This window comes from Lathamus discolor, chromosome 9 (assembly GCF_037157495.1).
Source record: "Lathamus discolor isolate bLatDis1 chromosome 9, bLatDis1.hap1, whole genome shotgun sequence".
NCBI lineage: Eukaryota > Metazoa > Chordata > Aves > Psittaciformes > Psittacidae > Lathamus > Lathamus discolor.
This window is the reverse complement of record NC_088892.1, coordinates 21,734,445-21,760,098: the sequence shown is the minus strand read 5'-3', so window position 1 is coordinate 21,760,098 and position 25,654 is coordinate 21,734,445. Positions and strand designations below refer to the sequence as shown.

General features: G+C 50.3%; 1 protein-coding gene across 2 annotated transcripts in view; it reads right to left on the bottom strand.

Moving 5' to 3' along the window:
• GPC3 (glypican 3) overlaps positions 1 to 24,238 on the bottom strand; it is a 137,273-nt gene extending 113,035 nt beyond the window's left edge. Inside the window, exons 1-2 of one of the 2 annotated variants that reach the window (XM_065689799.1) lie at positions 23,985 to 24,238; positions 14,998 to 15,159 (exon numbers count right to left, since the gene is read on the bottom strand). In XM_065689799.1, the coding sequence (XP_065545871.1) occupies positions 14,998 to 15,159; positions 23,985 to 24,141 (319 nt within the window). In that variant the 5' untranslated portion in view covers positions 24,142 to 24,238. Of the gene's footprint in view, positions 1 to 14,997; positions 15,160 to 23,984 lie in introns of those variants that run through there. The other variant, XM_065689800.1, reaches the window with a different exon arrangement.
• Positions 24,239 to 25,654: the final 1,416 nt, after the last annotated feature.

Sequence of the window (25,654 nt, the reverse complement as noted above, 5' to 3'; positions counted from 1 at the left end):
GAGCTTCTGCCTTATCTCCAACCTGAACTTCCCCCGTTTCAGTTTGAACCCATCACCCCTTGTCCTATCACTACAGTCCCTGATGCCGAGTCCCTCTCCAGCCTCCACCCAAAGGTCATCATCTCCTCCAAGCAAGTTAAGATAGACCATGATAATATTCCAGGAGGCTAAAAAGGCAAAACCTACAGACTCCTGCAGCAGCAAGCAAGGAAAAATAAGATGCCCGCTGGCTGAAAATAGATTTAGTGCCCAAGTATTCCCCTTCACATTTACAGCCAAATGGGAGCCTGATGTATGGACATGCTGTAAGGTCCTGGGCAGGAAACCATTCCCACATGGCATCCTCTGCATGCTCTTAGACTGCAGACACACAGCACAAAATAGAGATGGACACTTCTACGCAGGGTTGCATTACAGTGAAGGAGAATTCAGCCCAACAGAACCACCCTCCTATGCTACAGGCGTTTAAAAGCTTATTAAAACCCTGGCATGACACTCAGCAAGACATTATTATAATGCATGAAAAAATACCACTCTGTTTAAGGACAAAGCAGCTGCATTCTGAAGGAGCAGCAATGGCTTAGCCTAAACCGTCATTGCTACTAGGAAAATAAACAAGCAAGGACACTTCATGCTGTGCATTAAGCATTGCAACCTATCTGGGTGACACCACTGCACTGAGAACAGGCTACTCACTTTCCCATGTAATTCGTTTAACAGGCAGCTGAAACCATTACAAAGACAAAAGAGAGGGTTTATATTCTGATCATTTACGTTTTATCTATATTAACAATCAAAAGCATCATAAGCAGTGGAGGAACTGTTGTCAGACATCATTTGGATGATTTACATCCTTTTAAGTGTATCCAGTGTTCTCATACCATTAGAAGCAGGGGGAAATTAATAGAATATTAATGGCCAAGCAGCCTCCCAGTACAATAACTATTCCTTTTCCCATTCATGTTATCAGCCCACACTGTAGCTCCGTTTCTTCTTGAAGAACTAAAATAGGAAAGTGAATATACTAGCTGACTAAATCTCCTCCCATATTCCACCAAACCCAAAGGGCTTCCACACACATGGCAAAGGTACCGATTGCTTTGCCTTTGGGTTCTTCCTTTGACCTCTTTTTGCTGTGATGCTGAGAGCACAGCTCTTCCCATGCTCATCACTATACACCTTCCTTTGCTTGCCCTGTGTGTCCACACTCAGCTGCTGTCCCCTCTTTCACACTGGGATTGCAAACCCCAGAAAGAAGCAAGATCAAAGACAACAGCACCACTGGGTACAAACAGTTGGGTGTGTATTTATGATCTGATGCTGCATCATTGTCATTCGGGTGGACAAGTATCCCTAATCCTCAATTTCAGCAGTGAGAACTTGCACCATCATTCCCGTATTCCTGACGCTCCCTGACAACCCCTTCATTTCAAAGGGCAAAAGGAAAACCAACATTGCAGAGGTCAGCACGGACCAGCAGGACAGCCCTCTGGTACTTTGCCTCCCCTTGTACTTTTGACTAGGTCTCCAACCCTGAAGAAGTGCACGCATGGTAAAACCCACCTGCACCTCCACACACTTCCCAAAGCAGCACAAAAGGAACAGTATGTGCTTTGCTGTACAGGTCTATTTCTGCATTAAGCGGAGCAGATGAACTCAGGACACCACTGAAGAGCAGGGAAAGTCATAGTCCATTAACTATAATTAGAGGAGAGACTAATTTATGAAGCAGATAAACATGGATGTATAAGTTCTCTCTATACAGTAAGCGCACGGAAGGCGATGCCTTCTGAAGAGTTTACATCATTCCCTGATAATCAGTCACAGAATCCCAGCCTGGTTTGGGTTGGAAGGGACCTCAAAGCTCCTCCAGCTCCAACCCCTGCCACGGGCAGGGACCCCTTCCACTGGAGCAGCTTGCTCCAAGCCCCTGTGTCCAACCTGGCCTTGAGCACTGCCAGGGATGGGGCAGCCACAGCTTCTCTGGGCACCCTGTGCCAGCGCCTCAGCACCCTCACAGGGAAGAGCTTCTGCCTTAGATCTAACCTGAACTTCCCCTGTTTCAGTTTGAACCCATCACCCCTTGTCCTGTTGCGACACTCCCTGGTAAAGAGTCCCTCTCCAGCATCTTTAACGCAGATTTCTCTCTCTTACGTTACTGCTGTTCTTCCACCATCTCACCCTTTCCCCCCAGTGTCAGTGTCCTCTGACAAAAGCCCACCACAAATGGGAAGTGCCAACAGAATTCGTTTTTCAGTCAAAGTGGAGTTGTTGGTTCCTCTGCAACGTTTTACACTTCAGAACACGTCAGGACCGTCAGAGTCCATCAGCAGAAGCAAAATCAGAGCTCTGCTGCCCTGTTAATGCTGCTTGACCTCCTCAAGCACCTCGCTCAGGGAGAGGGAGACCGGGCACTCTGCAGGGAGTGCAACAAGGCCAAGGAGGGGAGGGGGACAGGGAGCTAAGCTGAGCATTAGGCACTGGCAGGGTAGAAAAGCAAACAAGGTTGAAATACAGGGAGCATGGAACCAGTGCCTCTGCCTTAGGAGAGCTGGATGCTCTTCTGCAGAAGGGGGATGCAAAGCCTGGAGGAGAGCAGGGAGGTGAGACTTGCTCCTCAGTCACTCTTAAACCCCTTCTCTACCACCTCTGAATGCAGAAGTGGCAACCCCAAACTGACTGCATAGAGGATGGAAGCGCAATGTTCACTCCATGCGTCTCCCAAGGATTCCTTAAGCCTCCCTTCAGCGCCTCATGCAAGACAAGGCAGGGGGTCACGGGCAGAAATAACACGCAGGAGTCCTGTTTTCTGTCCCCTTTCACCACTGAGCTTACCTGCTGCTGTTGTACTAACACCTCAGCTCCAAGACATGCACAAACACCCCCCCCCACCCCAAAGCCTTTAAATCCAGCATAGCGAGTTATGTGCACTTGCAGACCTCTACATAGACACAAAAGAGATGTATCTGTGCTTCCCCAGGCCAGCATGGGCAGAAAGGCTCAGGCACACGAAGCACTGGCCATGAAGACACCAACCCTGCTTCCCCAAGAGTTTTTACGGACCTAAAGATCTAAGGGCTCAGGTCACCACCTGCCTTCATCATTTCGTGCAGCCAAAGCTGATGTAGTGCCAAAACCCGGTATTAACAGGGCAGAGCAGCTCCAACCCGCAGCAACTCAAAAGCATAGATCTGGTACAACTTAAACATGAAGCTTTTATTGCCCTATGATCGATGCTACAGAACTGAGTGATGCTTTGTCCACCAAAGGGTGACATGGGGCTACTGCAGATCTTCCCTGTGCCAGCTCCTTGCCACAGAGAATCACAGAATAGTGAGGGTTGGAAAGGAACCTAAGATCATCCAGTTCGAACCCCCCTGCCACGAGCAGGGACACCTCACACTAGACCAAGCCACCCAAGCCTCATGAGAGAGGATAAAAAGCCGCTCTCATATTCCACAAGCAAGCTCACTTTAACTCCAGCTTTTGAGTCCCTTCCCCATCTCTGAATGAACGATCACACTTGAGAACAGGACAATAGCTTCCAACAGACATTTAGATTAAATATTATAACTAATTATAGGCAGAGCCTGTCACAGTTGCCTACTGCTTCTGATCTTTGGACCCTATTCCTACTCACCTGTGATTTTGCCAAGCTCTAACCATCTGGACTGCAACTTTACACGCCTCTTGTCTGCCTCGGGCTAGTTTGCACTGCAGGCAAAATGGTTCAAGTGTTCCTGAGAATAAGGCAGATGAGAAAGATTTCCTTCTCTCTTTTTTGCCTACAGTAAGGCAGCCTGGTGACCTTCTCTTTAATGAGCTGAAGCACTTCCCAGCCTTTGGAACAGAACTCAGCTTTTGACAGGATGGGAGCAAGTCTGCATGAACATGAAGAGCTGTCACAGTTTGGGGGTGCAGGCTGAGGTTAGGGGTTGTGCTTTGAGGAGAGCAGGAGAGCTGAAACCTTCTTTTGTTTTCAGCCTTTAAACCTCCTGCTTTTTTAAAAGAGAGCCCAGGTTTTGGTGCATTATTCCTCCTTGTTATGAACTTAAAGGCAAAGTTGAAGTACTTCAGTACTTAGGGAGGTGATCCTACAAGGACACTGGGGATGGACTCTTCACCAGGGACTGTAGTGATAGGATAAGGGGTGATGTGTTCAAACTGAAACAGGGCAAGTTCAGGTTAGATATAAGGAAGAAGCTCTTCCCTGTGATGGTGCTGAGGCACTAGCACAGGGTGCCCAAAGCATCCACCCCTGGCAGTGTTCAAGGCCACGTTGAGCAGAGCCTTGGGCAACATGGTCTGGTGTGAGATGTCCCTGCCCATGCATGGCAGGGGTTAGAACTGGATGATCTTAAGGTCCTTTCCAACCTAAACCAGTCTGGGATGCTATGATTCTACTTGGAAGTCTGGCGCTGCTCCCCCAGCTGCTGGCCTTGCCAGCTCCAGAGGTCAAAGGATGTGAAGGGTACAAAAGAGGCCATACCCAAACCCAAGGTCTACATCCTGAATGTGTGTTGCTACACAGCACCGAACACAACCAGAAAAGGTCTCAATTAGGCTCCCTCTGAATTTCAGGGGGTTTATCTGCGGAAGAAACATGCACTGAGCATCACAAACCAGCTCAGCACTGAACATCAGCCCTGAGCATCACAAACCGGCTCAGCATTGAACATCATCCCTGAGCATCACAAACCAGCTCAGCGCTGAACATCAGCCTTTAGCATCACAAACCAGCTCAGCACTGAACATCAGCCCTGAGCATCACAAACCAGCTCAGCACTGAGCATCACAAACCAGCCCAGTGCCGAACATCATCCCTGAGCATCACAAACCAGCTCAGCGCTGAACATCAGCCCTGAGCATCACAAACCGGCTCAGCGCTGAACATCAGCCCTGAGCATCACAAACCGGCTCAGCACTGAACATCAGCCCTGAGCATCACAAACCAGCTCAGCACTGAACATCATCCCTGAGCATCACAAACCAGCTCAGCACTGAACATCAGCCCTGAGCATCACAAACCGGCTCAGCATTGAACATCAGCCCTGAGCATCACAAATCAGCAGGAAAATCAGTGGAATTGTCAATCCTGTAAGATAGTCAATCCTTACAGAACTGACAGTCTTGAAGAATTCTGGCCTAAAGTGTTAAAGCATTAATAACCAGGCATCAAACATGGAGGAGACACAAAATGACTCATTAAGGACACTCACCCAGTGCCCTTACACAAGAAGTTGATGGAAAAATACACGATGCTATAATGAAAGGCTGTATTCTAATGCACAGGACACAAGAAACCAAATAGGGGTTTATTCCATAACCTTCATGGACTTCTCGCCCTCAGTACTGTTGTTCTCATTGCCTGCTAGCTGTTGGCATGAGACAAATCCAGAGGAATCAGCGTGCGGCTGAAGAGGTTACTCTCTCCCAGCTCTGTATTTTCAAGAGGCATTTCAGGAGCAAATATTTACGTGCTAGTGAGCCCAATTATTTTCCATGCTTATGTCACAGCGAAGCATCACAAGCTGGAGGGAGTAAATGGCTCTCAACCTCTCACCAGTTCAAAGCCTGCCTTCCCATCTGATGCGAAGCATTTGCTTTGACTTAATACTAGTAATGCAGTGAGCTTTACAGGGCATCTTCAAGGTAAAAATCTATGCAAGCCAGTAAAAAAGAAAAATGGCATTTTACTGCCTATTAGTTCAAGAAGTAGATTCTAAATCACATCCCTTTGAAAATGAAGCATTTCCCCAAATGTCAAACGCGCTGCTTGTTCTTCACTGCCAGCACAACGTGAGGTACAGGGCTCGTAATACCATTTCCAGGCTGTTATCTAAACAGCCTATGAACAAAGCAAGAGAGGGGAAAAAGCATCACCTCCAGCTTTAAAGCTGCTGCAAATTCCAACACTCAAGAGCCATCTCTCAGTGAACACAGAGAACAGAAGAGCTCCTCTGTATGGAAACACAACTTTAATCTCTCTTCAGGAACCGCAAAGCTGATTCCCAAGGGCAACGGAGGCTACAGCAGCACAAGTGCTTCTCAAGGCAGAAAAAGGGGGAAAGGTCTGCAAAGCAAAAAGCAAAGACAGGGAGGACCACCGGTTATCAGCCTGGCCTCGCAAGAGGCTGAGCAGGAGACCACCACCCCCAGTGCATTCATTCCCTCAGCCAAAACAACTGAAATGAAACAGGATGTGTTTTCTATTGATGCATCAATAGCAGGAACCAACTCCTCCGTGCAGCAAACACTTGAGGCAGAGGAAATGCTGTGCAGGAGATCCAACATTCTCCTGGTCATTTCTTTTCTTTAGACGAGAGCTTTATATTTGATGCTTTTTAGCTTCTTTACTACCCAAGAAGAGGCTGAGCTGCAGAACCACTCCGCAGCTGAGGGGGTCAATGCACTACACCACCCATGGAAATCCTTCTCGGGGCATCTCAAAGGTCTCCGGCCAGCTCTCACTAAGTACAGGGTAATTCCCAAAGGTTCCATAAGGAGGCTGATCTCAGCTGTGCAGCTGGGCATCAGGGGCCAGCACTGCCCTGACAATGACAGCACGAACAATCACCTTCAAAGCCTCATCCAGAGGGAAGCTCTGCACCTCAAGTAGCCACTGAAGCTATCTCTAGTACATGGTAGCTCGCACCCTGCTGTGCTCTGGGCTGGATGGAGGACCAACGCCACTGTTCTCTTTCATTCAAAGAACTATTTGCAATTGAGGAGTACTTAAGACCAGTTGCCAGCCGCCTTACATGGAAGGCTGAGCAGACTGGAATCCTTTCCTCATGCAAAGGCAGGAAAAACACCCATGCCATTTCAACTGAATTCCTTGCAAATTCAGTAGCAATTTGATTTTGTTGTTTCAATGAGGCAGATTCCAGAGAATGCATTGATCTGATCAGCCTTCACATTCCTGACTCCCCTTTCGGTGACAACCAGTTTCCTTACAGGCATTATTGGCTGATTCCATTTCCTTTCCCTAACGAGAAAAGGGGCATAATTTTCCCTGTAATCATAGCAGGAATTTGAGCAATACAAACATGCTGCATTAGTGCAAGCTGCTTTTCACCAACTCGCCTCAAAAAGAGGGAATTCCAGAGCTGGGAGCTGGAACCCTAGAGGCAGCCATACCGTTCTCTACAGCTTTGTGACCCTCCATCCGATTTCCTGACTTGAGGATGACAAATTTGGGAACGAAACCAGCAACAGAACCCGGTTACAATTGCTCTGCACCGCTGATTGGTTTGCTCTGTCTCAGGGCTGGGCTTTTCTACTCTTCGTTTCCCAGCCGACGGGTCTGTGTGAGATGGTTTTTCCCAAACCCACATTCAGATTATCAGGTTTCCAATTAAGATTTCGTTTTCAATGCTAACAGATTAAAGGTGGTGCTTCCTACGTCTCATGGCTCAGAGAAGATGCACTGATTCCGACATGCGTTCCTCCGTAGAAATGCAGTTACATCCACACGTGAGTGTTTTCTCTCTCTCCCATCAGCACCGCTCAGCTCTGACCCACCACTGCTCCATGGGACAAATGGGCCCAATCCAGCATCACATCAAACCTGTGTGAAGAACTGCTGCACAATGCAGCACCGACAGAGTCATTCTGACTCTCAATGCTGGATTTAGCAGTGATTCAGGTAAGTGCATAAATATACCCTGGAGTATTTTCCTGGGCCTTCTTAGGATAAGATCTGAGCATGCCAAGGTATCACCATCCCACCAACACCACTTCCAGGCACTACAGCAGAGGGGAATCAGCCGAGCTGTGAAAAGTCAGACCAAGACATTCCTATCACTGTAGAACATTTCAAGGATAAAGCCCAAAGCTTCAGAACTGGATTGCCAGTGCCTCCAGTGCATCCAAAAGTTCCACAGGCTTCTCTGCAGTAGATAATGCAGGAGGCTCTGCCAGCTACGCACACTCATGTGGAAAGCTCTCATCTGCCCTATTTGAGCGGTGTTTTCACAGATTAATATACTTTCACAGTAAAATGAAGGGTTATAAATTGCTCAAATTGATTTCACATCAGCACTGAAGTCAGAGTGAGTAACACACCTGAGGTGACCCCGTCTGCTCAGGGGAATGTGAAACCACAGCGTATCGACAGCGTAATGGGCTCCGCAAGAGTTCATTTCCCTCCGATGAGATGCACCATTGGCCATTTCATTGCTGGAGCTTATTGCTGCTTTAAAAGCAAAATGTTTTCTTTACGGAGACAGTCCCTGCCTTTACTGCCGGGTGCTGCCTTCTCCCCCCTCCTTTCCTGCACAGCAAATGCATTTTAAACACTTTGCACAATGAAAATGCCTCTATTTATTCTTCCAGGCCAAGAGATGGAAGGTGTCACCGTGCCCATCTCTGCACTAGAATTACAAAGGGAAAAAAAACAGACAAAGTGTAATTTGACTGGTTTATAGTATTAGGAGGCATTTAAGAATGTTAATACTTGAACTGTCAAACGATGCAGCTCTGAAGGTAACTACAGAAAACAGCCCACTTGTAGAACAGAGGAAACCAGGGAGTGAGGGCTCCTGCATATCTCCCAACTCCTGCTCCCACAGGGAATGCAGGCAGAGGATCCTGTTTTGCCAGAGTAGCTGGGACAGAGGCAGCACCGCCAGGCTGCACCATGCAGGAGACACCGCAGGCATCTCAGCATGGCCACGATGCTCCTCTGCAGAGACCCTGTCTGAACATGTCCCCATGCAAAACATCCCCTCTCCTAGGGGGGCAGAGCACCACATGGAGTAAGTGGGTGCAGCCCCATGGCCAATGCCTCCCTGCACCCCGCAGAAGCAGGGGAGCACCATCCCCTTTCAGAGCAGAAAAGCAGCAGCAGAGCTGGCAGGGGCTGGTACCCCAGCAGCAGAAGACAGGTCCACAAGTACCGAGGAACTCCTCTGCACACTTTGGACTGGAGACCTCTAAGCCCAGACACCAAGCACAGTGTTTAAAAGCTGTTGAAGCAGCACATAGGCAGTTCCTAAAAGCCCCCTATTAACCTCCAAGCCTCATTTCACTGATGAGGGGAAGGGCATCAGCATTTAATTACAGGGGAAGAACAGAGGCAGGACACCGGGAAGGAATGAAGGAATCTCAACCATACACGTTTCCCTATGGCTGCACCCTTCAAGCCATGAAGGGCCCAAAAGCAGGGGCTGATGGCATCTCTTACCATACACTTCACTGCTCCAGAGATGTGCCGGGGAGTTGATGCTAGCCCTTTGCAAAGGGCACAACACAGCTTCCTCCTACAGCAGCCAGCCTCTGGATGCCCAACATGGGCACCCCACAGGGTCTGCATGGAAACAACGATGGGAGCACGAGAGGCCATCGGTGTGGGGCTGTACCGCAGATCTCAAATGAGGACGCAGGAAAACAGCAGCAAAAGCCAACAAGCTCCATCCTGCAAGGAAGGGCCCCAAGGATGCATGCTGAGCTCTCCACCAGCTGTGAGCAAGGACTGTGCAAAGCTCTCTGAGATGCACCAGGATTCTGGAAGACCAAGGGAAATGTGACCACTCTGGTACAGACTGAAGCAGAGGAGAGGGAGCCCAGGCAAGAGAGCAGCCCCACATCTCAGGCTGAGCATCACAAGGAGCACTGAGAGGCAGCAGCCCCATCCAGCACACCCAGAGCCTCATAAGCTGCATGCAGTGCCATGCTGGCATTGAAACTCCAGGCAGCAAGAGGAAGAAACAAAAGCAAAAGCAAGCATCTTCCCAAATCTCTCTTCCCAGCAGTGTGCACGCAATACTTCCAAAGCCATGGTTTATGTGGCTCAGGAGGGCAGTTTCATGCCCTAACTCCTGCATGATGGATTTTACAATTTGTTAAAGAAACTCATCAATCCTCAGCAGTCATTTTTAATGCCCAGAGCCTCCACAAACTCCTGCATTTTGCTGATCCCCCAATTTCAAATCACTTGAAACTGCTGCTACGATTACAGCTCTGCTCCTAAAGCTAAGCATTATAGCCCACTCCAGACTCCCAGCTTCGTGTGCAAGTGTAATAAACAGATTAGCTGTGATTTATGAACAGTAAGTTCTGGTTATTTGAAAGGAAGCATTACTTCCCTATACTGATTCTGACAAACTGGGAGCTCTCATTATGCAGACAGCTCTTCCCACCTACCTGTAATCATCAGTTTAGAGCATCATCGCCAACCTGGGAGATGCATCACCATAGCTTTCCACTGCAAACTTGGTGTATCCCAAGCATCTGGCAGGAAGCAGTGCCAAAGGCAGGACGCCAGCCTGGATTGACCCAGTGACACCAGTGCTATTTTAACACATTAATAACAAAATCAGCAACAAAACAAGAAGCTTTCAAATAGGAGAACTGCTACTGTATGGATGGCAGCAAGGAAGGAGGCAGCCAGGCTTTAGCAAGCAGAGGAGTAACTAGGAGCAGGAACCATAAGATGACACAAAGATCTATTTGTGGTGCTTGTTTGCTTGTAAAGTCTAATCAGTTTTAATATTCTCTTTCCAAAAGCTGAATTCCTCCTTTGAATCCACTCTAAAACATCAGCTTCATCTTTACAAGCCCCCAAGCAAGAGTTCACATTTTCACATGCACTCTCACAACACACCTACAGCTTTGAAGCTGACCACCCCCCGCTCACGTGAGACTTGGCTACTGCTGAGCATCTGGTTTTACATGTATTCAGTTAACCACAACCTGCTGAGCATCTGGTTTTACATGTATTCAGTTAACCATAATCACTTCTCTCCTGCATAGAGAAGCTGTGCAAGAAGCCTCCTCCCCACACAGTGGCCCGCAGAATGGTGCTGTGCCGAAGTGCTGCTGCCAACACCTGGGAGACCCTCCTGCACCATCAGACTTCATTGGCTTAAAGACACTGGAGTATTAAACTATCCCAAACAATAGGGCATGACTGCCTGGCAGCTCTCGTACCAGTGGACCCTTCCCAGCTGCACTCCCACCATGGTGCCCATTTCTTCTCACCTAATGGATGCAAAGCGCATCTTGGACTCACCCATCCAAGGCATGATTCTTTCCTGTTAGGGTGCTGAGGCACTGGAATGGGTTGCCCAGGGAGGTTGTGAGTGCTCCATCTCTTGCAGTGTTCAAGGCCAGGTTGGATGAAGCCTTGGGTGGGATGGTTTAGTGTGAGGTGTCCCTGCCCATGGCAAGGGGGTTGGAACTGGATGATCTTGAGGTCCTTTCCAACCATAACTGTTCTATGATTCTATGATTACTAAAGATCAAAGGCTTTATATACTGAAACCTCTTCAATAGAGTAAGATAAGTCTCAACTCCCTCACCTTGCCTCTAAAGCAGTAACCAGCTCGTGAGCAGGGAAAAGTCTTGAAGGATTCTGAATCAGAAATGTGCAGAGACAATCACTGATCTTTTATCTTCCAGACTTCAAGAGGAACCCAATTCTTCCAAGAAAGCCCAATAAAGCCCAGACATTCTCATCATACCAAAAGAAATAATTCAGTCATGCTTTAGAGGCCTCCACATTAGGGTTGGCTATTCGATACCTCTGTGGCTTAGGTGTCTCTAAGCTGATTAGAGATAACCTGATAGAAGCTTACAATGTCAACAGCAGCTTCTCTCCCAACAGGTAGGAATGGACAGAGCAAATATCTGTAAGTAACCAAAAGGGGGGCTATAGGGATGCTGGGGAGGGGCTCTTCATCAGGGACTGTAGTGATAGGACAAGAGGTGATAGGTTCAAACTTAAACAGGGGAAGTTTAGATTGGATCTAAGGAGGAAGTTATTTCCTGTTAGGGCGCTGAGGCACTGGAATGGGTTGCCCAGGGAGGTCGTGAGTGCTCCATCCCTGGCAGTGTTCAAGTTCAGGCTGGACGAAGCCTTAGATGCCATGGTTTAGTGTGAGGTGTCCCTGCCCATGGCAGGGGGGTTGGAACTGGATGACCTTAAGGTCCTTTCCAACCCTAACTATGCTATGATTCTATAAGGTCAAGAGAAAGAGAGGGGAGAAAGGTGACTGGCACGGCAGGTTGTTACCATTTGCCACAGCAGGTCAGTTGCAGTAACTCAAAGGTTAGTTTGGAAGAGAACTCCAGAGCAATACTATACGGTACTTGCCAAAAGACCCATGAGCAAGTTCAGCTCACATTCGTCTCCACAGTATGCAACAGAGCTGCTGTCAGCTGAGAACCCAAGCCAGCAGGTAGGCACATGGGCAGATACCAGCACGGATACACTGCATGAAAGCAAAAACACCTGCCCTCAAAGACACTCTGGTGTAAGATTTAAGTGCAGCCAAGGCAGCTACAATCCATTTCAACGCTGTCAAATGCAGTGAGTTTCCAAAGGATTAAAACACTACTTAAATAATCTTCATCGTTTAAAAGACATCTGTAAGAGAGGTCCAGGAGCTAACTGTACCAGTGAGACCGAGTGAAGGGAGGAGTCTTTGGGCTGGGATTTTTCCTTCTTAACTGCAATAAAGAAAAAGCCCAAGGCTCTAAAATTAATAATCCAATAAACTTTGCTACGTGAACACTGTAACAGATAGGCCTGGATAAGGGTTTCTGTAAATGCCAGACAATTTCCCTTGATCTTTATCAGCAGCGAGGCTGCTCTAGCTTCTGCGGGAAGAAATTCAATTTGGTGCCAAATAACAACATCTGGGTGAGATTTCACTTGTCAGACCAGCAGTCCCTTCAGATGCCAAGCTAAAAATACTCACATTCATTCTGAAGGATTTCACATTTGTATTTCTATTTAACATGAGCGGTTAGGGTACGTTTCATTCCACCATCCTTGCACTGCTCTCTAACGCAGGGTATTACACATCCTCTGTGCAGGACCCCCAGCAGAAGCCAGGAGTAAGTCCCAACACCCAAAGCCACAGGGCATCTGTCCCCAGCTTCGAGCAAAGGCACCATGCAGAAGCAGGACCTGCAGGAGATGCTTGGGGACCACGGTAGCCTCCAATAGCACTCCAGGACTGCTCCAGCATCACCCCAGTAACTGCATTCAGCCCCAGGCACCCCCTGCAATGGGCATCCCACACTCTCCACCCGTGCCACAGCAACAGCAGGTTTGCCAACCTGCAATGAGGTGTCATAGCACGTACCTCGGCAGTGTGGGAGGAAGCAAGGAGCACGCTGGTGGGATTTGGTTTGAGACACAACAGCCTTAGTGATGTCGTGAGATAGAAACCTGTCCCCTACCATCCGCAGGGCCAAGAAACAGGAAATCAGACTGCTGTATGTTGAATCCACCTTTTACAGCTGGAACAGCCTCTGGCACTACAGCCATCAAACCACTCTTGAACAAGCAGCAATCAGCATATCCGCCTATTAACAAAGTGGTTTCCTATAGACTTTGAGGCTAAATTGAAAGCTAACAAATAGTACACAATTTTCAAAGTCCAATGCATTGCTCTTCCAAGTCCAAACCACTTTGCACAAGGTAATTAAAGGAGCTCCTCGGTGGTTCCAGCTAGGAATTCCTCTTCTTCAACGGATTGCAAAAGACCTTGAAAATTAGTCAGAAGCATTTTTTATGAGCAGCAGTGGTCAGGAATTCTTCCATTAAATGCTTTCCATCCCTACGACCAAGAATGGCAATTCTGCATACCAAGGCTTCCCAGAGTAACATCAGCTCCCAAATCCCTGCACAGGAAAAGGGCTCTCACTGCCAGGGTGGAAAAACAAAAGGACAAACATCAGAGCAAGGGATTCAACTCCCCCGAAGGGGCAGAAAGCTCCAAGCTAGAGCACCCAACTCTGCTATACTGTGCACAACCTGTAGTAGCATAGGGTGTCATTCCTACATGCAGTAAGAGTTCTCGTTGCGATGTGTGTGTTAAATGGTAGGGCAAGGAGGCAGCACTTTATATTCCAGCCAGGTTATTAATCTCTGAAGTTAGTCCACATTTCCAAGGCCTGGAAAACGAATCTCTCCGTAGTTTTACTCCATTCTGTTCAGAGGAATTGGAACTTAATAGTCACTGCATTGACAAGCATAGGGAAAAAATACGCTGTTAACTCCTCAGCAATCCAGTTGATCTCACACTGACAAAGCACAACACATTAGACAGCATCAGGCAGCCGTGGACCAGAACACAGCTTTGCCATGATCTCTCGGGCTTCAGCAGGGTTTGGGTCTTTTTATTAATGATGCACAGCCAAAAATGAATCCATTACTCTGCAAAAATAGCAGCATGAAGGAAAAAAAGCCCCACTTGACTGCTCATGCCTTCTTTAAATACAGGCAGAAGTACCATCAATACAGAACAATGGAGCCTCAATAAGAAAGCACTCAATAACCAAGCAATCATTTCATTACCACTAACCGTGGATGGAGCAAGCTTTGCTTGTGTAAAGGCCCTACAAAACACTGACTGCAGATTTAAGTGACATGAACTCATGTGCATCCACAGGAGAACGGTATTTGTCAAAGCTTAGTTTTGCTAAAAGGACGATACATCACATTAGAAGACGCAAATACATCAAATTATCACCAGAAAAGGAAGAGAGCTGCCACCATAGCGTGGCACCAGGTCACCAAGCCCTCACATACCCCTGGTGAGCCACAGGGATGGCACTCGTGAACATGTCAGCCTCTCTCATGGAACAGCCAACTTTGGTTTGCGGGGGATAACAACGATCAATGCACACGCTTCAGTCAGATGCTTACCAAGCATTACAGTGGGGTGACAACCAGATCACGTTACTGCAGGTTGGGCCTGGCAGAATGAGCCCAGATGATGCTTGCACAGATATATACATTCCACTTGCAGAGGTGGAGTCTTTAAAGTTACAATTGCTGTTTCAGTGACAGGAATATTTAGGACAAGCCTGCCAGAGCAGCCACATCCCAGATCAGGTGTATTATTTATCAGAAAGTAGCATATAACTCATACAATCACATGAAAACCAGAAAACTTCCAGCCACCCGCACTTCTGATTGCGAGATGCTGAGAAAGAGCACCAAAAGCATCTCGTCCTCCCTGGACCACCCCCAGCACCCACCTTGGAAGACAGCAGCGTTCTGGATGACAAGGAACTTGAGCTCCATGCTGGCAGACTGCAGGAGCTGCTCCATGGTCAGGCGGGCTGTTGCCTGGTACTTCTCCTCCATCTTCCGGGAGCAGCATGTGGAGCCCTTGGGGATACACACTTGCAGATCAGAGCCTGGAGAGGAAGAAGGGCACAAAATTTGCTTGAGGGGTTGGAATTAGCGGGAGACAACAAGCTCCATGCATTGGTATCACTGCAATCACCGCCTGGGCAAATCGATGACATTCCTGGGATTGTCCTGAGCAAGCAGCTTGGCCGAAGGAGCAGACTGATAAGGCAGAGCCAGGATTGCTGAGCAATAGCCCCTGGGAGCTTGCTTTGTACTCCTGCCAGCACGCTGCTGGCCGCAGCTCCCACACACTCTATCCACCAACGTGCTGGTGCTGAGCAGAGAGATACAGAGCATCACCCTGCTGCTCCCGCACGCTGACCAGCACACTGGTAAGGAGCCAGAGAGATGGGCTCAGAGATGAGGAAAGGAGCCAGGATTTGGAGCTGTGATTTACAATGAACAGAGCAGCAACAACAACAGGACGACACAAGAGTAATTTACCATTTTTTAGTTCAGACTTCTAAACTGTACACATCTCCTGAGTCCTCCCAATTCCACCATTCCATCCTCCCAGTTCCACCATTCCCTCCTCCCAGTTCCACCATTCCCTCCTCCCAGTTCCACCATTCCCTCCTCCCAGTTCCACCATTCCGTCCTCCCAGTTCCACCATTCCGTCCTCCCTTCACTGCAACAAGCCCCCTCCACCCATTCACCAGAGGGGTAGAAAAGCCAGAGGACAAAGGCAAGAGGAACACTGATCGCTCTAGCATCTCAAGCTGTAACGCAGAGCAGTGGTCAGTGATGCTAAACTTTGGCTTTTAGACATTCCCAAAGCTTTTACTCCTGGAGGTAGTAGACAAATTTTAGGAAAAGTGCTGTTAGCCAAAAATAAGTCAAATCTAGAAAAAAAAGAAAGAAAGAATACTCATTGTTTGGATTCAGACAACAGGAGAAGATGGGACAGAAGAACTGGAAATAGCAGCAATAAGAAGTCCCATTCTGGATCAACTTTCAATAGCAAACCATGGCCCCATGAACACAAGCAAAGCAAGGAGCTCCTATCAAAGCAAGGAGCCTTCATCATGCAGAACACATCTAACCTGATGCTGCTGTTAGAAACTCAAACAGTAAGCAACAACTCCATTAAAAACAGCTATCCAGGACCAGGCACCAGTGAGGACCTCACAGTTCAGTGCCTGCCATCTAAAGTGCATCGTGCTCAGAGCAGGAACAGCTCCCTCCTAAGCTCAGTGATGCCCAGAATGAGGATTAGGAAGCAGCCCCCAAGCAAATGACTGACAGCACAGGCAGGGCAAACGCTCCACATAGCCCTGAGCCTTCGCCCTGCCTTCCCCTTTGCCTGAGAAGCCTTTTTCCCCTCTGTAAAAGTCACTTTGGTAATTTACATCTTTGCTATGGAGGGATCACTCACCCTTTCGGGATCTCTCCTTCTCAAGAGTCTTTTAGCACATGCGCTCTCTCTCTAATTACTACAAAGGGTCAAGGCACTCTTGTAAGCAGAACAGGATTAATATTAACATCAGTTCAACCGTGCACCTCCTGAGGAGGAGTCATGCACACCAACGAGGGAACACCAGCTGTCAGGAGCAGTGACAGCAGAAACCCTCCTGCCTTCAGCCCCATCCCTTCCCCAGCAGAGCGAAACGCTTCATCTGCGACGTGAATATCACACATGGAAATGCGCTTTAACCAATGCACGTCCTGTCATCACTGCAAAACAACGCATGGCAAAGGGAGAGAAAGCCCACAGCACCATCCCGGCTGCCTCAGTTTCCCCTTCTGCTCAGGGTGTGCAGCACAAGTTTCTCCATCAGCAAGGCCAAGTTGGACGGGGCTTGGAGCCCTGTCCTAGTGCCTGCTCTAGTGGAAGGTGTCTCTGCCCGTGGCAGGGAATTCGAACTGGATGAGCTTTAATGTCCCTTCGACGCAAACCGTTCTATGATTCCCTTCTCCTGTTTGGAGGAAGGAAGGGGAAGAGGGGAGCAGGCACCAAGAAGACAAGCCGTATTAGCTCACAGCCCTCGAAATCGCACTGTAATTTGTCACAGTAGTTGTCCTTGCTTGTGACAGGGGAGATGGAACTGGATGAGCTTTAAGGTCCCTTCCAACCCGAACCAGTCTGGGATTCTCTGATCAGTCCCTCTGGAGGAAAGAAGTCAGCACCACTAACCTAAAGATCGACTCTCAGTGGCTCATGAACTCACCTGCTCCAGAGGAGCACAGTGACAAGCATTTCACGCATCAAACCCAAAACCACAGGGACCATAAAACCACCTAACAGCAAGACACGGCCCTAATGAGAGCAGCAGCTCTGTAACAGCAAGTTAAAGAGGTTTTTTCAAGTCAAGTCCAAGTCAATTTACACCGCAAAGAGGCTTAGCATGGTCCCTTTAACACTGCAATACAGCCAGAAATTCCTTGTTAATACAAAACTTATTTCCTCCTACATTCATTATATTAGGACACATTTCAAATGAAGGGGGGTAAAAAAAAGCCTTCCATAATTAATGGAAATTCCAATGTAGAAAATCCGAGAGCTGGCAATTAAGAGATCCATGCAAGTTCAAGCCAGGGATAGGAAGCAGCAAGGTCATCTCCTCGCATCCCATCCTTCCTTTTAGCTATTAAGCCAATTTCTCCCCTTAAGTGGATCTTTATTGTTGTGAAGTAAAAAGACAGACATGCTGCACCAAAGCCATCGCAGGGGAGGAGGAAAAGCCTGGGAATTAACTCTGACTGCTTAAAACCTTTTACAGACACAGCCAACTAACAGCAGCGACCAAAACATCATGGTAAATGCAACAGGTCAACACAGGCTCTTACAAGCTACCAGGGACAAGGTCCTCCTTGGCACAGAGTGCTGCTACAGAGGGCCAGGGAACAAGGGCCTGACTCCCATCTGTCAGCTATTTGCTGTGTTCGGCAGACCCAGATGGTGAGCAGACCCTAACAGCTCCTTCTGGAAGTCCCAATGCTAAGGAAAGGAGGGTTTGATGCCCAGGACCCCAGTTTATTCATACCATTGCTTGGAGGTCCCCTCTTCTGCACTCACACTGCAGCATCACCCAAGAGACCCAGATCCTGCATCCCAAACTACGTGTGCTCCAAAGCACGCAGATGCAGAGACACGGCCACCGCAAGCCTGCGGACCAGCCACCAGCATGAATTAAACTGCCACATGTTCTGCCTCCATAAATGCAATCCAAAATGTCCTGTGAGTCATCAGATCCTACCCCTGCCTCCCAATCCACCTCCTCCAAGCATTTTATCTAGCACAAACACCTCCAGTGATAGCTCCAACTTGCCAGATAGCAAAGCCCATTCAGCTGCCTAATGGCCCTTACTGTTTTATCTCCCAACCTACTCACTCCCCCTTTACTTAAGGGTTCAAGCCATTCCACCTTGGAATGCCAGTCTCATCCCTCGCAAACAACCTCCTCCTTTGCTATAAATCATCACACGTTCATTTTTGGATAGAAGCATCCCACGAATTCCTCCAACAGTTTGATGAAATGGCATTTGGAAGCTCACATCCCAGTCTCTGCAAGGCGATACCAGTGGGATGCGAAGCTCAACACCCAGCTCCGACGGGGGAGAAGGAGCTGGATGCGGCCCCTTCCATCGGCTCATGGGTGCCAGGCACCGCTGTGCCATTTATGCTATCTTGGGGAGCCGCAGTGTAAATGCTGCAGCAGTTCCGCACCCGCTCCTACCTGACAGAACCAATCTCTACAGCTCTGGTGATTCCAGCACTGCTCTGCCGCTTCCTCCTCCTTCTCACAAAGGGAATTTCTCCTGAAGCCCGGGTAGCAGTGAATTTAAAGCATTAAATTTGACTTTGGTGCACAGCTATTCCCAGATAGCACAGCAGAAGTGAAAATAATGTCATAGAATCAGAGAATCAGCTGGGTTGGAAAAGACCTCTAACATCATGGAGTCCAACCATTATCCCAGCACTGCCAAGCCCACCACTAAACCATGGCACTAAAGGCAAACTGATGTCTCCTCATGGACATCCCTCATGATCTCCACTCACAGACAACCCTCATTTCCTCTGATGGCCACCCCTCGCACCCCATAGCTGCCCCTCACTGCCATCCCTCATCTCCCCTCACCACCATCCCTCATCTCCCTTCACTGCCATCCCTCATCTCCCCTCACTGCCGTCCCTCATCTCCCCTCACTGCCATCCCTCATCTCCCCTCACTGCCACCCCTCATCTCCCCTCACTGCCATCCCTCATCTCCGCTCACTGCCATCCCTCATCTCCCCTCATTGCCATACCTCGCCTCCTCCTCCTCAGTGGGTTAAATGTCAAACTTCAGTGGATTAAATGTCAACCCCCCCCCCGCCCCGCTCCTTGAGATGCTGTGCAGGCGGTTGTGAGCTCCTTCGTGAGCCTGAAGGATTGCATTTGGATTTCAGCATCCCAAGATAGCTCCAACCCTGTCATCAGACCCTGACGGAGGAGCCGTGCTTCCCACTGGAGCACACGAGCCTGCCCACCCAGATCCCATGGCAGCTTAAATCGGATCCACATTCCCCCAGACTCACCCCGGGCATTGCCTAAATGAGAACCCATCCCTGCCTCGTGTTCCACCGCCGCAGCCTCCTCCACAAGGAGCAGCAGAACCCTTCGCTTCCTGCAGTCGGGAAACGTCAGAGGGCTTCATCCTGCCCTCCCAGCTCCCCAGTTTGTTAATGGCACCCATCAGAAAGCTGCTGCTTTCCTCTCCCTAATTGTCTCACACTCAGCATCATGCTTTAAACAGATCAAAGCAGTGATTCGACCTTTCAATACAGTGGCCTTCCCCCCAGCCATTTCAATCATTCCCCTCTTTTTAAATCAAAACCCTGCTTTTAAGTTATGTGGCTACGAGGTCACGCATCTCCCACTGGCTTTTAATGCTCAGCGTCTGTGGAGAGGGAAAGAAATGCAACTGTTGAGAACCCAGGTTAAGTGCTGATCTTTTTCAAACCTAATTAAAGAGATATAAATTATAAACCAACCTCATCCAATAGGTGATGCAAGTTGGAACAGTATGGGTACTACATGGGATATTTAGTAGTGCTTAATTAGCCTTTCTTTTCTATTCCATCTTGCGTTTCCGAAGGCCGCCTGACTCGGGATGCCTCCCTACGCCCTGCAGGGTTGCCGGGCAAATGTAACACCGTAACACCACGTCTTTTAAAAGAAGAAGTTGCGGAGAAAATAGGTTTGACAGAGTAGAAGTTTCCTTCTAACGAATCTATCACGATACTATCATCCAAAGGATGGAGCTTAACTTGCAGGCACCCACTCACCACGCATAGTTGCTACGCTCGCACACACACACACACCCTACAGCCATTCCAAAGGCTGGGAAGAACAGCGTTCAGGATGTTGTTAACGTTAACCCTTGGGAACGAAGATAAAACGAATGATCTCGCTATAAAACCACTGCCTGCGGAGGTTACTGAGTTTTAGGTGCTCTCTGAACTAGCAAGAGAGCAACTTGCCAGCCTGAAATAATGAAGAACAGAAAACTCAATTAGCTAGCAAGCGAAGATCTGAAACCAGCACGCTCAGCTGAACGGAAAGGCTGCACGGGGAGCAGAATCATTAGTCCCATTCAGGAAAAACAGCATAAAAGAGTAGGAGTACAAAGGGAACCAGCTCCCGAGCAAAGGTGCATTGAATCCAGCGGGAAGAGCCGGGGTGTTTAGTTTGTGTGTTGGCACACAGCAGCTGCCAAGAGAAGAAAAGAGAGAAGAAAGCTTGACATGCTCAGGCAGCCGGTTGTAAAGCTTTACACCTCAACTCCAACAGCAAAAGGTTCGTGTCCTCTATTTTCTTTGGGTGAATCCATATTTGCTTCCATCAAAGAGAATGAACAAAAAGCCAGAAACTGCACTCTGCTGTGGGAGGAGGAGAAGAGACGCGCTGCAGGTATCTCTGCCGAGATGAATATTCCTCAGCATCCACACAGCCCAGAGCAGACACAGCTATCTGCTCTCCCCGAGTCATCGAGGCAACAGCTTGCCCCTTTCCCCTCCATCCACACGCACCAGCCCCGTTGGCTGGAGTGTCACCACAAAGAAATCCAAATGTCAAGGAGGAGAGGAGAGCAGACAGGGAAAAACCTGAAATTCCAGCTACCGTTTATACATGAGAAATTATGCAGGGAAAAAGACAAAAGGAAGAAGGAAACCAAGAAGAGACTTCAGTTATTAATGAATGCAAAGCTCCCCCAGCACAGAGCTGCGGGTGGCTCATGAGCTGGCATGAAGTCTCAACTCCAAAAACCTACTAAAAGCACTCTGCCATCACCCTGCCTTCACTCCTCTCCAGCGCAGGGCCTCTCATCTAGCTCGAGTCGAGCTGTTGCCATGAATTACATCCTCCCACCGCTCCCAACAGTCAGCCACAGCTGACAGTAGTTCAGTCGTGCTGCTCCCCACCTCCAAGCATGCCAAAGCATGCTCCAGAGCTACAAAAACCCAGGCCCCAGGCTTTAGGACCAGAGGAGACTGAGCTCCTGCTCACTGCCTGATGCACGCCTTCAGCTAGAATTATTCCCAGAACATTAGCACTGCTCATGAAACAGCACGACTCTTCCCTCCCATTTATCGGAATTGCCTTTTTCCTCATTCAAAGCATCAGCCTGGTGTGGCTGGATCCTCTCCAGGGAGCGCTGCGCTGACGTCCCCCAAGCCCATGCACCACCGATCCAGTAAAACGGAGCCGCGGGACATTCCTCCCGCGTGTGTTGCGACTCAGCAGTGTTTCCTCTGCTTTAATGCCTTGAGCCACAACGGCTCCTAACGCAAAACGCGGCTTCCAGAAGTCAGTTTTCTGTGTCAAAACCACCCTGCCACGTTTGAAGGTTGTTTCAAGCCTTAAGTTTCTCTGGGGTGAAGTGATCTATAAGCAGAGGTTCTCAGAATTGATCCTGTGGTGATTTGTGGCTGGGAGCTTCAGAACTTTTCTAATTGACAGATGTATGAAAGGAAGAGAGCCATAAACAGAAGCCTGGGAAATAGTCCTTGAGTGATGTTTCCCTATTACAGAGATTTATGCAGCTGCTACTAGGAGAAGCGAGCGCTCTGAAGTGTAATTACTACAGAGTCATGCGAGATGGGCCAGATCCAAGGTATAAGCAAGCACTCATTGCTTTAATTATGATCAAGTTTATGTACTTAGGCAAACGTAAAATCCACTTTCGATTTGATATGTGGGAACTTTATCACCATAACAAGCTGGAAGCGTTCACTTGAAACACCAGCCCTGTTACGAGATATTGATCCAGCCACCCACAGGCTCTGCAGAGAGGTAAAGGGCTCCTTCCTCCTCCTGAGCATCATTGGATGCAGCTGGGGCTCCTGGAGGAGCACCACCAACTCCAGCAACCTGAACCCAGCTGGGAAAGGAAGTCTCCAAGCGAAACCACCCACTGAAATCACAGCCTGGGTCAGGATGAAGGATGCCACTGGCTCCTGCAAAGGACCCACCACGGTGCAGCCCCCAAGCTGCAGCAGCCCCCCACCACACGCAGCACAGCCACTGCTCACCCCTCCATCACATCTGCCTGTAAATATACGCTCCAAGAAAGTTACCTAGGGATCAAAACAGGCATTCACTGCCTCCCACAGGAGGAAGGGAAGGCATTTCTCTGATTACAAAGAACAGAATCTGTTGTTTTAGTGGCGATAAGAGCAGCTCCTTCCCCTCCCTGCAACTCTCCATCCAAGCATTTAATCACAAAGTATTTCCAGTGCTCCGTACTGACAAGGAGACCGAGGCTCTGCAGAACGGAGAAAGAAGAGATGCTGCTCCCGCAGCTAGTCCAAAGGCCACATTAAGAGTCTAATATTGTACGGGAAGGGGGTGCAAGGATAGGAAGGGATAGGGGAGGTACTCTCACACCAGGACTTACATCCCAGCTCTCCTAAATCTCACAGCTGTTGATGACTGGAGGCATTGCTACAGCCCTAGAGCCCGAAGGATTTGGGATGTGCACCAGCAGACACCCCAGCTTCCAGTCCCACCTTCTCGCCTTCCTCTCCTGCACTGCAGCAGATCAGCGCTGAAGCAACTCTGCCCCTGACTCCTGACACAAGAACCGTAACTCAACACATGGTTATTAGAAGCAGCTACCGCTGGCGATGATCTCATTGCACCTCCCCTGCCCGTCACGTTTGCCTGCTATCTCTTCCTTTTCCTACTTTGATTAGAAGCTTTCCAGGGCAGGCGTTCTCCGCTGCGTATTTAACCCAGCACAACCACCCCAGAGCTCCCCAGGCAGCTCTATAACGCAGCCAGCAGAACCTCATCCTTCTGCGTACACACAGGCACCCACCCAGAGGAGCCCACACTCCCTCCCTCATTACCAAAAAGCTGCAAAAGGAGCTCTAAAAGGCAGGAGTTCAAGTGTTTCACTTACGTTTTATAATAGGAGCAAGGCATATATACGGAAAGCAGCCTAGCAGGGTGTAGGTGATGAGGTCTGGTGCGGTACCACCTGTGATGCTAATTGCACAGCGGAGTAACACCTCGCCCGGCTCGGTGCTCGCCCTCCGTTTCCAACCTGTTTCCCCGAGCCGTGGCAGCCCCTGAGCCCGGGCTGGGGGTGAGAGCCCTGGGCTGCACAGCGCCGAGATCCCAGACCCCGATTTAGGGCAGCGCGGAGCCCGGCACCCCGAGCCCCAGCTGCCGGGCGGCGGAAGAGCCGGCTCCGCACCGTCCCGCTACCGCGCAGGGACCCCCCCCCACCCTTCCGCACCCCTCCGCCGGGGCGCTGCCGCAGCTTCGCTGCCCTCCGCGGCACCGGCGAGCCCTGGAGGGGAGGGCTGCAGGCCGGACGCCACGGCGCGGGGCGGTCTCACCTGGCACTGGGCTCTCCGGCACCCACTTGGCTCCGGGCTGCAGCGCCTGGAAGGAGGCGCGGACCGGGCGGCAGGCGGCTTCCCCCTTGGGCTGCGCGCCCGCCGGCGCAGCGAGCAGCGCTGCCAGCAGCAGGAGCGCTCCGCCGCTCCCCGCCATGGTCCCGGGCAGCGGGGCTGCTGCGCTACTCCGCGCCCGCGGGCATCGCGACCGGCACCGGCACCGCCGCCGAGAGCAGCCCCGCGGGGCGCCCGGAGCGCCGCCACGGCTGGGCTCCGCCCCGCCCCGCCCCGCCGCGCTCCCATTGGTCCCGGCACAGCCGGCTCCGCAAGCTGATTGGTGCTCGCTCCGTCAGCTGCACACTTGCCCCTTGCGCGGCAGTTTCCATCCCGCGCGGCCCGCAGCCATCAACCACCGGGACACGGGGATACGGGACAGGGGGACAATGGGACACGGGGACACGGGGACAATGGGACATGGGGATACGGGGACAGGGCGACAATGGGACATGGGGGCATGGGGACAATGGGACATGGGGACACGGGGACATGGGGATACGGGGACACGGGGACATGGGGACGGGGGGACACGGGGACACTGGAACATGGGGACACGGGGACGCTGGGACATAGGGACACGGGGACACTGGGACATGGGGACACTGGGACATGGGGACACTGGGACACAGGGACAATGGGACATGGGGACACGGGGACACTGGGACGCTGGCACCCCCAGCCAGGCCAGCACAATGCAGCTCCGAGTCACCATCAGGAATGGGTGGCCATGCACAAAGAGTTGTGCGCAACAGCTGCGCTTGATGTCCAAGTGGAAACCAGTGACGTGTGCTGCTCCCTATGGATCGGTGTTGGGATAGATCATGTTTAACGTCTTTGTTGGTGACATGGACAGTGGGATGGAGCACGCTTAGCGAGCTTGCTGATGACAATGAGCTGTGTGGTGCTGTCGGCATGCTGGAGGGAAGGGATGGGATCCAAAGGCACCTGGACAGGCTGGAGAGGTGGGACTGGGCAAATCTCATGGAGTTCAACAAGGCCAAATTCAAGGTTCTGTCCTTGGGTCAGGGCAATCCCAAGCACAGACACAGGCTAGGGGAGACTGGATGGAGCAGCCCTGAGGCGGACTTTGGGGTGTTGGGTGAGGAGAATCTCCCCATGACCCGGCTTCATTGTGTGCTTGAGCCCAGAACCCCCCCGTGTGCTGGGTGCACCCCCAGAGCGTGAGCACAGCTCAGGGAGGGGATCCTGCCCCTCTGCTGTGCAATGGGGAGACCCCCCTGCAGCCCTGATCCAGCTCTGGGGCAGCAGCACAAGAGGGACGTGGAGCTGCTGGAGTGAGGCCAGAGGAGGCCATGGAGATGCTGCGAGGGCTGGAGCAGCTCTGCCCTGGAGCCAGGCTGAGAGAGCTGGGCTGGGGCAGCCTGGATAAGAGAAGGCTCCTGAAGGGGAGACCTGAGAGCAGCTCCAGTGCCTAAAGGGGCTGCAGGGAACCTGCAGAGGGGCTTGGGACAAGGGCCTGTAGGGACAGGCCAAGGGGAATGGCTTGAACCTGCCCGAGGGGAGACTGAGCTGAGCTCTTAGGCAGAAGCTCTTCCCTGTGAGGGTGCTGAGGCGCTGGCACAGGGTGCCCAGAGAAGCTGTGGCTGCCCCAT